At 47.8% G+C, this 11,793-nt stretch overlaps 1 protein-coding gene across 2 annotated transcripts; it reads left to right on the top strand.

Annotated features, from left to right (window-relative positions):
• The first annotated feature begins 996 nt into the window (after positions 1 to 996).
• On the top strand, positions 997 to 9,530 carry LOC106605864 (uncharacterized). Of its 2 annotated transcripts, XM_082975502.1 has the most exons (9): positions 997 to 1,231; positions 3,335 to 3,422; positions 3,594 to 3,921; positions 4,094 to 4,260; positions 4,400 to 4,495; positions 4,588 to 5,366; positions 5,538 to 5,661; positions 5,836 to 7,389; positions 7,521 to 9,530. In XM_082975502.1, exons 3-9 carry the CDS (start codon positions 3,621 to 3,623, stop codon positions 7,692 to 7,694), a joined length of 3,195 nt encoding a protein of 1,064 aa, XP_082831628.1. In that variant the 5' UTR covers positions 997 to 1,231; positions 3,335 to 3,422; positions 3,594 to 3,620; the 3' UTR covers positions 7,695 to 9,530. The 2 variants fall into 2 exon arrangements, with proteins under 2 accessions (XP_082831628.1, XP_045574681.2); XM_045718725.2 differs by having other exon boundaries at positions 3,335 to 3,921.
• Positions 9,531 to 11,793: the final 2,263 nt, after the last annotated feature.

Genomic DNA, 11,793 nt, shown 5'->3' on the forward strand with positions numbered 1-11,793 from the left:
GTGGTTACAAACGGTAAAAGTATACAAATAAAGAGAATATATTTCGACTTCTAATAGAAAATGCACACCAAAGACAGGGATTCATAGTGCTTCGTATTGTGCTTGTCTTGACAATTGTAATGCTCCCCAATGAATGGCGAGTGAAGAAATTATGACTGGTCTAAAATGTAATTTGCATTTAAATATTTTATTTAACTAAGCATTAAGGAGTTGAAAATGTAGAGCAGTGCTTCCCAACCTTTTTCGGTTACTGTACCATCAACTGAATAGTACCCTTGGTTGGTAACCACTGATGTAGAGAAACCCAGGGGCTCAAACCCAGGGGCTCAACAACAGCATAAATACATCTCAAGCAAACATCTCAAGCAAAATTTTGGAAAAGTCAGCAATGCAGTTTGAAGATGACCCCTCAGAATTACACACACACAGTAAGATAGACATACACACACAAAGGTAGAGAAAATAGCAGACCAAGTTGACCATCTTGGCAAAAAAAGAGATTTGAAAATCTAAAAATACAGCAGGTCCACATGATGTTATCACCAGAAGAATTGAGAGTGGATTCTTCTCACTGCCTGGTGGGCAAGCACCTTTAGCCACTCTGGTCTTCATTCAGACAGCTAAGGAGTTGGAGTAGAGGTGAGTGTCAGCCTGTGGCAATTCAAGAACAAGTTATAGAAGCAATTTTATTGTTGTTTCAGATTGCAGGGTTAGCAAACACTGTACATATTCTCATTATGGTGATATTAATATAGCATAACAATGATCCATTATTCAAAGTTTCCATTATTGTAAGTTTAAACAAATAGTATCAGATGAGTGTGGTTTAAAAAAATTGTAAAACAGGTCTAAAGTAGATACAAAAACAAATGACAAACCACACCGACATGGCGACAGTAAACTCCCACAACCGCAAATATACAGTAAGTTTTGTGAAAATGCCCTAAAGACCGCTTGATGACTGACAGGGAATGTATCCAATCACTTCCTTCCAAAGTCGCAAGGCCAGAGCGCAAGGCAGCAGAGTGTGCCGACAACAGGGGAACGATCCGCGGACAAACGATGTTTTTCGTGCACCGAAATGTTTCTCGGCCAGAAGATTCACGATTTTAAAAGCGTACCGTTAAATCAGTGAATTATTCACTTAAAGACGGATCAGAGAGTCCATTGTTGCTTCTGCGGAGATTTGTGACGACCTCACGAGGGATTGTCCAACGACAGTAGATGAGAGGTAAGATTCTTTGAACGGGAGGGGAAGGAAGGGCCTATCGTGTCTACCGGAGACCTGCGGGGAAAAGTGGATAGCGCCGCCTGACGACCGCCTTGAGCCGGGGAGCCACAGTCAGGAGACAGCGGTGCCTCCGAAGAGGTCTCGGATATCCGAGAGAGCGCCGCCAACAGCTCGCCACATGAATGATAACACACAGGAAGCAATGTTGCAAGCTATCATGCAGCACTGTGGCTTGTATAAACTAAATGTCATGAATTATATGTCATTTTTTAGAAGAAAAATGTAATCTAATAATACACATCCCTGTTAACTATTTCACATCGTCTACCACCATTTGGCGCCTACATGCAGTTAGCTTCTGCTGCTCGTGGCAGCTTCAAATTAGCTTGTAGCTATCAGCTCTATTTTCTATGACGATTTTATGGAACCATGCAATCGCTACAGGGCAATTCCATGGTAACGGAATTACGCTGAGACTCAGATTTTTCACTTTAAAATGTATGCTAAACAAAAACATTTACTGGAACAATAGTGTAGATGCAAAGTTTGTTAACAGAATTACAGTAAATCAATTTTGGTTATTGAACTACAGTAAGTGAAGTAACATAATTACGGTAACGAAATTACATCATGGGTCCCTGATCTGTACTACACAGAAATGCATCATTTATGGGAATGAATGTAATTTTCTTTATTGTGATCCATCCTGAATAGGTACACAAAGGTAGAAATATGCAATATCATCCTTTGCATATATGGGTATCATTCTACACACTGACTATTATTCGAATGAGCTCCACCCACAAACAAGACCAAATCTGAACCAATCATAAACGTCTGTTTCACAAGTTTGGACATTACAGTAGAGCACAATAGAGTACAGTACATTACTGTGCTCTACTGTACTGAACTCTACTGTACTATACTCTACTTTTCTTCACTCTACTGTCCTGTCCAAACTTGTGAAACAGACGTTTATGATTGGTTCAAATTTGGTCTGGTCACCAATCATGGACATCTGTGTTTGGGTTAAATCAAGGCCGGCCCCGACTGGCCCCAAAAAATGACGTATGTGGACGTTGACATTTCAACTACTTTTCAACGTCCGTAGACTTCCGGTGCTCAGTGGGTGCGGATACTGGTTACAGTTTTAGTAAATGGAAAGAGAGGGGGCTCATGGGTAGTCATCAGTAAGAACCGGGAGAGGTGATATTAACGTGAGAGAGAAGAGGTGGAGGTTGTCCAGACTGTTTTCACACTCTCGCTTTGACCACCAGACAACAGAAAGAGACAGAAAACAGTTATGAGCTGAACATAACAGTATGCCAGTGGAAGGGAGAACATTATGATTTGATTTCACATCGTGGTCAATTCAATTGCTGTAATTCCGTTGCTGTTTTTTCTATAATTATGTTACCAATTTGGTAACAGAATTACGAGTTATAATCACTAAATAATTCAGAAACTGTAAAAAACACAAACTAATTGGTAGGTCTACCTTGTTACTTCTGTGAACTTTCATCATCATCTTAAAGATATGTGGTTTTTGGTAACGGCATACAAGGCAGTGTTTTAAGAAGGCAACCTACATTTAGTTTTGGAGAAATGATTTAAGTGTTGATAATAGTTTACCTAAATATTACTTCAACATTATTGTGTTTTGATGTATTTGTAAGACCTTTTTTAAGGCTTATCTGGTAGATGTTTTCTAAGACCCCTTTCCATCTGTTTGACCAGAAATCCAAGCAATTACTAGAAACATTTATCTATGACTTCATTTCCCATTTGACACTCATTTTGAAATATATATTTTTTGTTATTACACATTCTCATTTACAGCAACGACCTGGGGATTTGTTACAGGGGAGAAGAGGGGCGATGAGTGAGCCAATTGGAAGCTGGGGATGATTAGGTGGCCATGATTGTGTGAGGGCCACATTGAGATATGCGCCTAACAACATCACATGTTGGTGTTCATGGCTCCTTTTACATGGAAATGACCTACATCATTGTAAACTAAAAGAATGTCTGTGGGCCAGTTGGGGTTTGGGACAGGTGATACCAAATAGCTGACTGAGACTACTGTATTTTGCTTTTTTTCAGGCTCCCTCCCTGTTGTCCTGACATCACAGAACATCATAGTGAGAGACCTGAGGAAAGAGGCTAGCTACTTTGCAAATCATTGTTACTGGTACAAGCCCTAAAACTCACAACACACTGTTTGCTCACTAACAGATATCAAAGTCTTCAGTTCAACCATCGAGGCACACTTGTATCAAGATCGTAACACAGAGCTATAACTCAGACCAGGACAGGAGCCTTTTTATCATTCATTGAATTGTGCTTACCAACACACACACAGTCCTACAAAAACCGCCTTGCAGTAGTCATGGATGACCAGCAGGAGGACCCAGAGGGCACGTACGACGTGCAGCACCAGTACATGTGCAGCGAGTGCCACCAGCTCTTCAACACCCTAGAAGAAGTGCTGATGCACCAGCAGATCCACACAGGGCAGGAGGGAGAAGAGGGGGAGGCTGGGGAGGCCATGGCCATCCAGGGCATCTCAGAGTACGGGGACAGCCAGTACCAGTGCCTGGAGTGTGGTGCCCTCCTCAGGAACCCAGATGAACTGCTACTGCACCAGGAGCTGCACATGAGAGAGGCAGGGTTGGAGACAGAGGACCATGGTGAGAGGGGGAGGATGGAGGGGATGGTGGAGGACAGGAAAGGGTGGATATGTGTCTTGAAGAGGAGGGGGAGTGAAAGGTGGTGGTTTGTTTCAAGGATGAAAGGCAGAGGTTGTTTGAATGTAGAGGGGCTAGATAGTGAGACTCACCTGCTGAACGTTGTGTTCCCCAGAACTGTGTGAGGTGTTGGAGACAGACGAGGCAGGGACAGAGGGCCAGGTGTCGGGGCCTGTCCAGTACCAGTGTCTAGACTGCCTGGCCCTGTTTGACTCTCCAGAGGTGTGGCTGGCCCACAGACAGACCCACAGCAAGAGCAGCACACACAGTGCCACAGAGACTGTGAGTATTAAATACCAACACATTTCATCAGCAAACCCTTTATCAAAGGGCTCACAGGCTGGCGTTCTTTAGCGCAAAAGCAGACAGGCAGAATTAGGTTTTTCCTTTCTTGGCTCAAACTTCCTCCTCTCTCTCCCAGGAGTATGTGCTGCAGCCCGATGGTACTGTGACACCCTTGGTCAGTGTTCAGAACTTTGTCTTGAGTGAACAACAAGCCGGGGAGATCTTAGCACAGGTACTGTACACACTTCATGTCAAAAAGCTTTTTATAACCAGTAACCAGTTATTCTCACTCAAACATGATCATGTCTGTGCTCCCCCCCCCAGGTCCTGGCCCAACAACAACATCAGTCTGCCCCCCAGCCCTCGACCCCCTCCCGGGCCACCTTCCTACCCCCCGTCTCCCCCCTTCCCGGCTCGGCCACAATGCGTCTCCAGATCTGCAGTGCCCAGGCCCTGGCCGATGGCTCCAGCACCCCCGGCCTACGGCGCGCCAAGCTGCTGCCCCCTCTGCTCACTCCTCTAGGGGTGGGCTCGGTAGGAAAGCTGGAGGTTCCAGAGAACGGCCTCCAGAGACTGGAGGTGGCGCTGTCTGCTGTCCGGGAGGAGCAGCAGGGGGAGGTGGTGATCTTCCACCCCTATGAGTGCTCCGAGTGTGCCCTCCTCTTCCAGACCCCAGAGGACTTCCTGCAACACCAGGGGGAGCACTTCCTGGCCCAGGAGAAGGAGAGCGGTGAGGACGGGGTGATGATGGGATACGAGGAGGACGGAGGGAGGGAGGAGGAGAGAGAGGAGGAGAATGGGGGGAGGGTGGCAGAGGATAGGGGGAAGGGAACGGGGAGACGCGCCCTGGCTAAAAGATCTAGAAACACACCCCTATGCCTGCACTGCAGCCAATGCCAGCGTACCTTCACGTCAGCCAATCGGCTGGCGGCACACAGGCGCGTGCACGAGCATGGCACATACGAGTGCCGGGAGTGTGACAAGGTGTTTAAGAAGGCGATGTCACTGCAGACACACATGCGCTCTCACTCCGGGGAGGCTCGGTATCTGTGTGTGGACTGTGGTCACGGCTTCAACACAGAGATGACCCTCATCATACACAGGTAGGTGCCTGACCAGACATCATGTTCTCATCATGAACCATCACAATCCCCAATGTTTTTCTGCCTATTGCTTTTTGAATGCTGTTTTGTATTGAAGTCTCTGAGACAAATCTTCTCTTTTTATATCCGCCCCTCCCTACCTCTCTCTTCATCCCTCGCTCCGTCCTGTAGGAAGTCTCACACAGCAGAGCCGCTCCACAGGTGTGAGCACTGTGCCAAGACCTTCACCAATATGACCAAGTTCCTGTACCACCGTAGAACACACACCACCAAAGCAGCTACCCCTGTCGTCCTGGTAACCACGTTTTCTTTTTAAAAATGGTAATATTGTTTATAGTTCCAAATTCTAACTTGAGAAATGTTTTGCTCAAATCAATGAGAAATGTGTGCAAATGTTTTGTTTCTCTAGTTAAATTCAGTCCCATACTGGTCAATGTATGAGCATGTGTTTTGATGATGTCCTGTGCAGGTCCCAGCGGTCCCCAGGAGGATGTCCCTGTCAGCCCTGTCCATCCTTCAGAGAGCCCGGGCCCTGAGGGATGGGGGTGAGGGCAGCCCCATGGAGACGGAGGGGGACGAGGAGAACCTGATGGCCCCCCTTACCGAGGCAGAGATGGAGATAGGCGAGTCGGGGGAGGACACTGCCTCCAGCTCCCTGAGCAGGGCAGAGGGAGGAAAGGAGAACGGGGTGGATGTGGAGGGGACACCAGGGGGCAGTGGAGAGTCCCAACCGGGAGAACAGACTGCTGATCCTGGTTCCTCTACTGACCCTAACCCCTCTGGTCCAGCTGGTCCCCGGGGCGCGTTCCCCTGCCCCTCCTGCCCTCAGGCTTTCCCCTCCCTGCTCCACCTGGTCAAACACCGCCATACGGCCCACGTATCCGAGCGACACTTCAAGTGCTCCGTGTGCACCAAGACCTTCAAGAAGCAGATGCACCTACGCAACCACCTGCGTACGCACACCGGCGAGCGGCCCTTCCAGTGCTCAGACTGCGGAAAGACCTTCTCGTCCCTGGCCAACCTGTCTCGCCACAACCTCACCCACTCTGGCGTGCGCCCCTACCGCTGCGACATCTGCCACCGGACATTCACCCAGTCATCCAACCTCCGGCAGCACCGCCTACTCCATGCCAACCTCCCTCCCTGGCCCTGCCCGGACTGCCCCGCCACCTTCGTACGGCCGGCCAAGCTAGCCGCCCACCGCTACACTGTTCACCCGGGGGCCCCGGCCCCGTTCTCCTGCCCCCACTGCCAGGCTGGCTTTCTGCACAGGAGGAAGAGAGACCGGCACTGTCAGGAGGTCCACCCCACTGAGGCCCAGGCAGACAGAGAGGGAGGGTTAGAGAGCCAGCCCCAAGTGTGCCCTGACGGGGAGCCCCTCTCAGAGCCCTCCACCTCAGAAGACACAGGGACCACCAGCATCATGAGAGGGGGCCTGGACTGCACTGTGTGTGGGAAGAAGCTCAACTCTGCAGCCAACTGGCGTCTGCATCAGCTGAGCCACGGCCTGGTTCCTGGTCGGACCTGTGGTGGTGCAGTGGCCAGGGGTAAATCCCACCAGTGCCTAACCTGCGGTAAGCTGTTTGTCTCCTCCTCAGGCGTGACCTTGCATCAGCGCATCCACACAGGAGAGCGCCCCTTCCCCTGCAACCTGTGTGGCAAGCGCTTCCGGCAGAACACGCACCTGCGAGAGCACTTGCGCACGCATACGGGGGAGCGGCCGTTCCGCTGCGAAATATGTGACAAGGGCTTTGTCCAGAGCATGCACCTGGCGGAGCACCGGCGTACGCACACGGGGGAGCGCCCCCACGCCTGTCTGGTGTGTGGCAAGGCCTTCAAGTCCTTCTCCAACCTGCGGAACCACAGGAAGACCCACGCACGCCAGCAGAGGCAGGAGGAGGCGGCCGCAGCACAGGTTGCCATGGAGACCAGTGCCGCCGTGGCGCTAGTGGAGGCATCCCAGGTGGAACTGGCCAATGGGCAGCCTCAGCTGATCCACATACAGACGTCGGCCCTACAGCAGGTGAGGGGGAGGGGCTGGCGGGGTCTGTGTGCGGCCTCTGAGGGTGTGTTAGTCTGTAAAATTGAGAAAATATGTTGTTCAAATATGTTTTTCTCTCACATCCTCCATACAATGCTTCCTTTCCTATCCAGACCCAGGGTACTCCCACCATCATGTGTAATGAGTTCGGAGAGACCATCGCCATCATAGAGACCAGTGAGGGAGGAACCCTACCCCTGGCTGAGGCTATAGAGATCTACCACACAGCCCTGGAGAACAGTCTGGGGATGGACACCATCACTGTAGACAGTCTACAGCTCATCTAACAGTCTGGGGATGGACTCCATCACTGTAGACAGTCTACAGCTCATCTAACAGTCTGGGGATGGACTCCATCACTGTAGACAGTCTACAGCTCATCTAACAGTCTGGGGATGGACTCCATCACTGTAGACAGTCTACAGCTCATCTAACAGTCTGGGGATGGACTCCATCACTGTAGACAGTCTACAGCTCATCTAACAGTCTGGGGATGGACTCCATCACTGTAGACAGTCTACAGCTCATCTAACAGTCTGGGGATGGACTCCATCACTGTAGACAGTCTACAGCTCATCTAACAGTCTGGGGATGGACTCCATCACTGTAGACAGTCTACAGCTCATCTAACAGTCTGGGGATGGACTCCATCACTGTAGACAGTCTACAGCTCATCTAACAGTCTGGGGATGGACTCCATCACTGTAGACAGTCTACAGCTCATCTAACAGTCTGGGGATGGACTCCATCACTGTAGACAGTCTACAGCTCATCTAACAGTCTGGGGATGGACTCCATCACTGTAGACAGTCTACAGCTCATCTAACAGTCTGGGGATGGACTCCATCACTGTAGACAGTCTACAGCTCATCTAACAGTCTGGGGATGGACTCCATCACTGTAGACAGTCTACAGCTCATCTAACAGTCTGGGGATGGACTCCATCACTGTAGACAGTCTACAGCTCATCTAACAGTCTGGGGATGGACTCCATCACTGTAGACAGTCTACAGCTCATCTAACAGTCTGGGGATGGACTCCATCACTGTAGACAGTCTACAGCTCATCTAACAGTCTGGGGATGGACTCCATCACTGTAGACAGTCTACAGCTCATCTAACAGTCTGGGGATGGACTCCATCACTGTAGACAGTCTACAGCTCATCTAACAGTCTGGGGATGGACTCCATCACTGTAGACAGTCTACAGCTCATCTAACAGTCTGGGGATGGACTCCATCACTGTAGACAGTCTACAGCTCATCTAACAGTCTGGGGATGGACTCCATCACTGTAGACAGTCTACAGCTCATCTAACAGTCTGGGGATGGACTCCATCACTGTAGACAGTCTACAGCTCATCTAACAGTCTGGGGATGGACTCCATCACTGTAGACAGTCTACAGCTCATCTAAAGGCCAGACAGCGACAACACAGAACCATGACAGAACCATCAGATAACCCTCACAGAACCATGACAGAACCATCAGATAACCCTCACAGAACCATCACACGACTATCTACTCTGAGGGTCAAAGAGACACGACTCAGAACTATCCCAGACCTGTCATAGAACCATCAAACAAGCCTCAAAGATGTATCTACAGCTACTGGGAGCCAGTGAGAGGCTCATCTATCAGAGAACCATGACAGAACTACCTGTGTGGGCTGTGGGACTGTTCTGACTCCTGACTGGCAGAGAGCATGTTTTACTGACTGTTATCCTATTGGGGTGAATGTATAGGGAGCAGTAGAAGATGAAACTGTGATCTAGTGAACTACAGGAGTGTAGGAACACTGGTCTGGTTGTCATTGTTGAGTATAAAAACGATTGTCTACAATTGCAGCAAGCAGGACAACAGTAGGTGTTCATTCACTCCTACAGACCAAACGTGTTACGATCTCCTGTTCAGAAAGACAGGGCAGAGCCGGTCAGTGGTGGCGGAGAGGTAGTTGTGACAGACGTGAATCAAGGGCCATTTCCTGTGTTTGTCATGTTCTTGACTGCCCATGGATGTTCATTCAGTGTTTGTCTGTAATATGTGATTTTTACTTTGAAAACAATGACTGTTCCTCCTTTTGCTGTAAATAGATAAATGAATGATTAAATGATATTTGATAATATGCTATGCCTGTTTTGTTATGCAACTGTGTGTGTGTGTTACTGTGTCGTGTGATTGGGGTTGATACTGGACCCCTCTCTCCTTTTGAAGAACGGATCAAGCCCAGGGAAAATTAACATAAGGGCAAGCACACACACTTTATATTGTTTTAAGTGCAGTATTCTCCTTTTTTCTCAATAAATGTCTTCATAAAAATGTATATCATTGCTTGTCCTAGCATTCTCCCCAATGACTAAACTGTATATATATATATATATATATATGCAGTTGAAGTCGGAAGTTTACATACACCTTAGCCAAATACATTTAAACTCAGTTTTTCACAATTCCTGACATTTAATCCTAGTAAAAATAACTGACTTAGGTCAGTTAGGATCACCACTTTATTTTAAGAATGTGAAATGTCAGAATAATAGTAGAGAATGATTTATTTCAGCTTTTATTTCTTTCATCACATTGCCAGTGGGTCAGAAGTTTACATACACTCAATTAGTACTTGGTCGCATTGCCTTTAAATTGTTTAACTTGGGTCAAATGGTTCAGGTAGCCTTCCACAAGCTTCCCACAATAAATTGAATGAATTTTGGCCCATTCCTCCTGACAGAGCTGGTGTAACTGAGTCAGGTTTGTAAGCCTCCTTGCTCGCACACACTTTTTCAGTTCTGCCCACAAATGTTCTGTAGATTGAGGTCAGGGCTTTGTGATGGCCACACCAATACCTTGACTTTGTTGTCCTTAAGCCATTTTGCCACAACTTTGGAAGTATGCTTGGGGTCATTGTCCATTTGGAAGACCCATTTGCGACCACGCTTTAACTTCCTGACTGATGTCTTGAGATGTTGCTTCAATATATCCACATAATTTCCCTACCTCATGATGCCATCTATTTTGTGAAGTGCATCAGGCCCTCCTGCAGCAAAGCACCCCCACAACATGATGCTGCCACCCCCGTGTTTCACGGTTGGGATGGTGTTGTTCAGCTTGCAAGCGTCCCCCTTTTTCATCCAAACGTAACAATGGCCATTATGGCCAAACGGTTCTATTTGTGTTTCATCAGACCAGAGGACATTTCTCCAAAAAGTATGATCTTTGTCCCCATGTGCAGTTGCAAAGCGTAGTCTGGCTTTTTATGGCGGTTTTGGAGCAGTGGCTTCTTCCGTGCTGAGCGGCCTTTCAGGTTATGTCAATATTGGACTTGTTTTACTGTGGATATAGATACTTTTGTACCTGTTTCCTCCAGCATCTTCACAAGGTCCTTTGCTGTATTTCTGGGATTGATTTGCACTTTTCGCTCCACAGTACGTTCATCTCTAGGAGACAGAACGCGTCTCCTTCCTGAGCGGTATGATGGCTGTGTGGTCCCATGGTGTTTATACTTGCGTACTATTGTTTGTACAGATGAACGTGGTACCTTCAGGCGTTTAGAATTTGCTCCCAAGGATGAACCAGCCATGGAGGTCTACAATTTTTTATTTTTTTCTTGTTCTGTGAAATGAAGGCTATTCCATGTGAGAAATTGCCAAGAAACTGAAGATCTCGTACAACGCTGTGTACTACTCCCATCACAGAACAGCGCAAACTGGCTCTAACCAGAATAGAAAGGAGTGGGAGGCCCCGGTGCACAACTGAGCAAGAGGACAAGTACATTAGAGTGTCTAGTTTGACTCCGGGATACTGGCCTTCTAGGCAGGGTTCCTCTGTCCAGTGTCTGTGTTCTTTTGCCCATCTTAATCTTTTATTTTTATTGGCCAGTCTGAGATATGGCTTTTTCTTTGCAACTCTGCCTAGAAGGCCAGCATCTCGGAGTCGCCTCTTCACTGTTGATGTTGAGACTGGTGTTTTGCGGGTACTATTTAATGAAGCTGCCAGTTGAGGACATGTGAGGCGTCTGTTTCTCAAACTAGACACTAATGTACTTGTCCTCTTGCTCAGTTGTGCACCGGGGCCTCCCACTCTTTCTATTCTGGTTACAGCCAGTATGCGCTGTTCTGTGAATGGAGTAGTACACAGCGTTGTATGCGATCTTCAGTTTCTTGGCAATTTCTCGCATGGAATAGCCTTCATTTCTCAGAACAAGAATAGACCGACGAGTTTCAGAAGTAAGTTTTTTGTTTCTGGCCATTTTTCTGAGTGTCCCCAAACTTTTGAGCGGTAGTGTATATACTGAACAAAAATATAAACGCAACATGTAACAATTTTACTCAGTTGCAGTTCATATGAAGAAAAATATGAACTTAGACCCTAATCTATGGATTTCACATGAC

This window comes from Salmo salar, chromosome 05, assembly GCF_965601325.2.
Source record: "Salmo salar chromosome 05, fSalSal1, whole genome shotgun sequence".
NCBI lineage: Eukaryota > Metazoa > Chordata > Actinopteri > Salmoniformes > Salmonidae > Salmo > Salmo salar.

What these genes read in the sequence shown, in the direction of transcription:
- LOC106605864 (XM_045718725.2), top strand. Translation starts at nt 3,621, where the DNA reads ATGGATGACCAGCAGGAGGACCCAGAGGGCACGTACGACGTGCAGCAC. An exon ending in GTTGGAGACAGAGGACCATG is followed by an intron (nt 3,922 to 4,093) that starts GTGAGAGGGGGA and finishes TGTGTTCCCCAG; the next exon opens with AACTGTGTGAGGTGTTGGAG. An exon ending in ATGACCCTCATCATACACAG is followed by an intron (nt 5,367 to 5,537) that starts GTAGGTGCCTGA and finishes TCCGTCCTGTAG; the next exon opens with GAAGTCTCACACAGCAGAGC.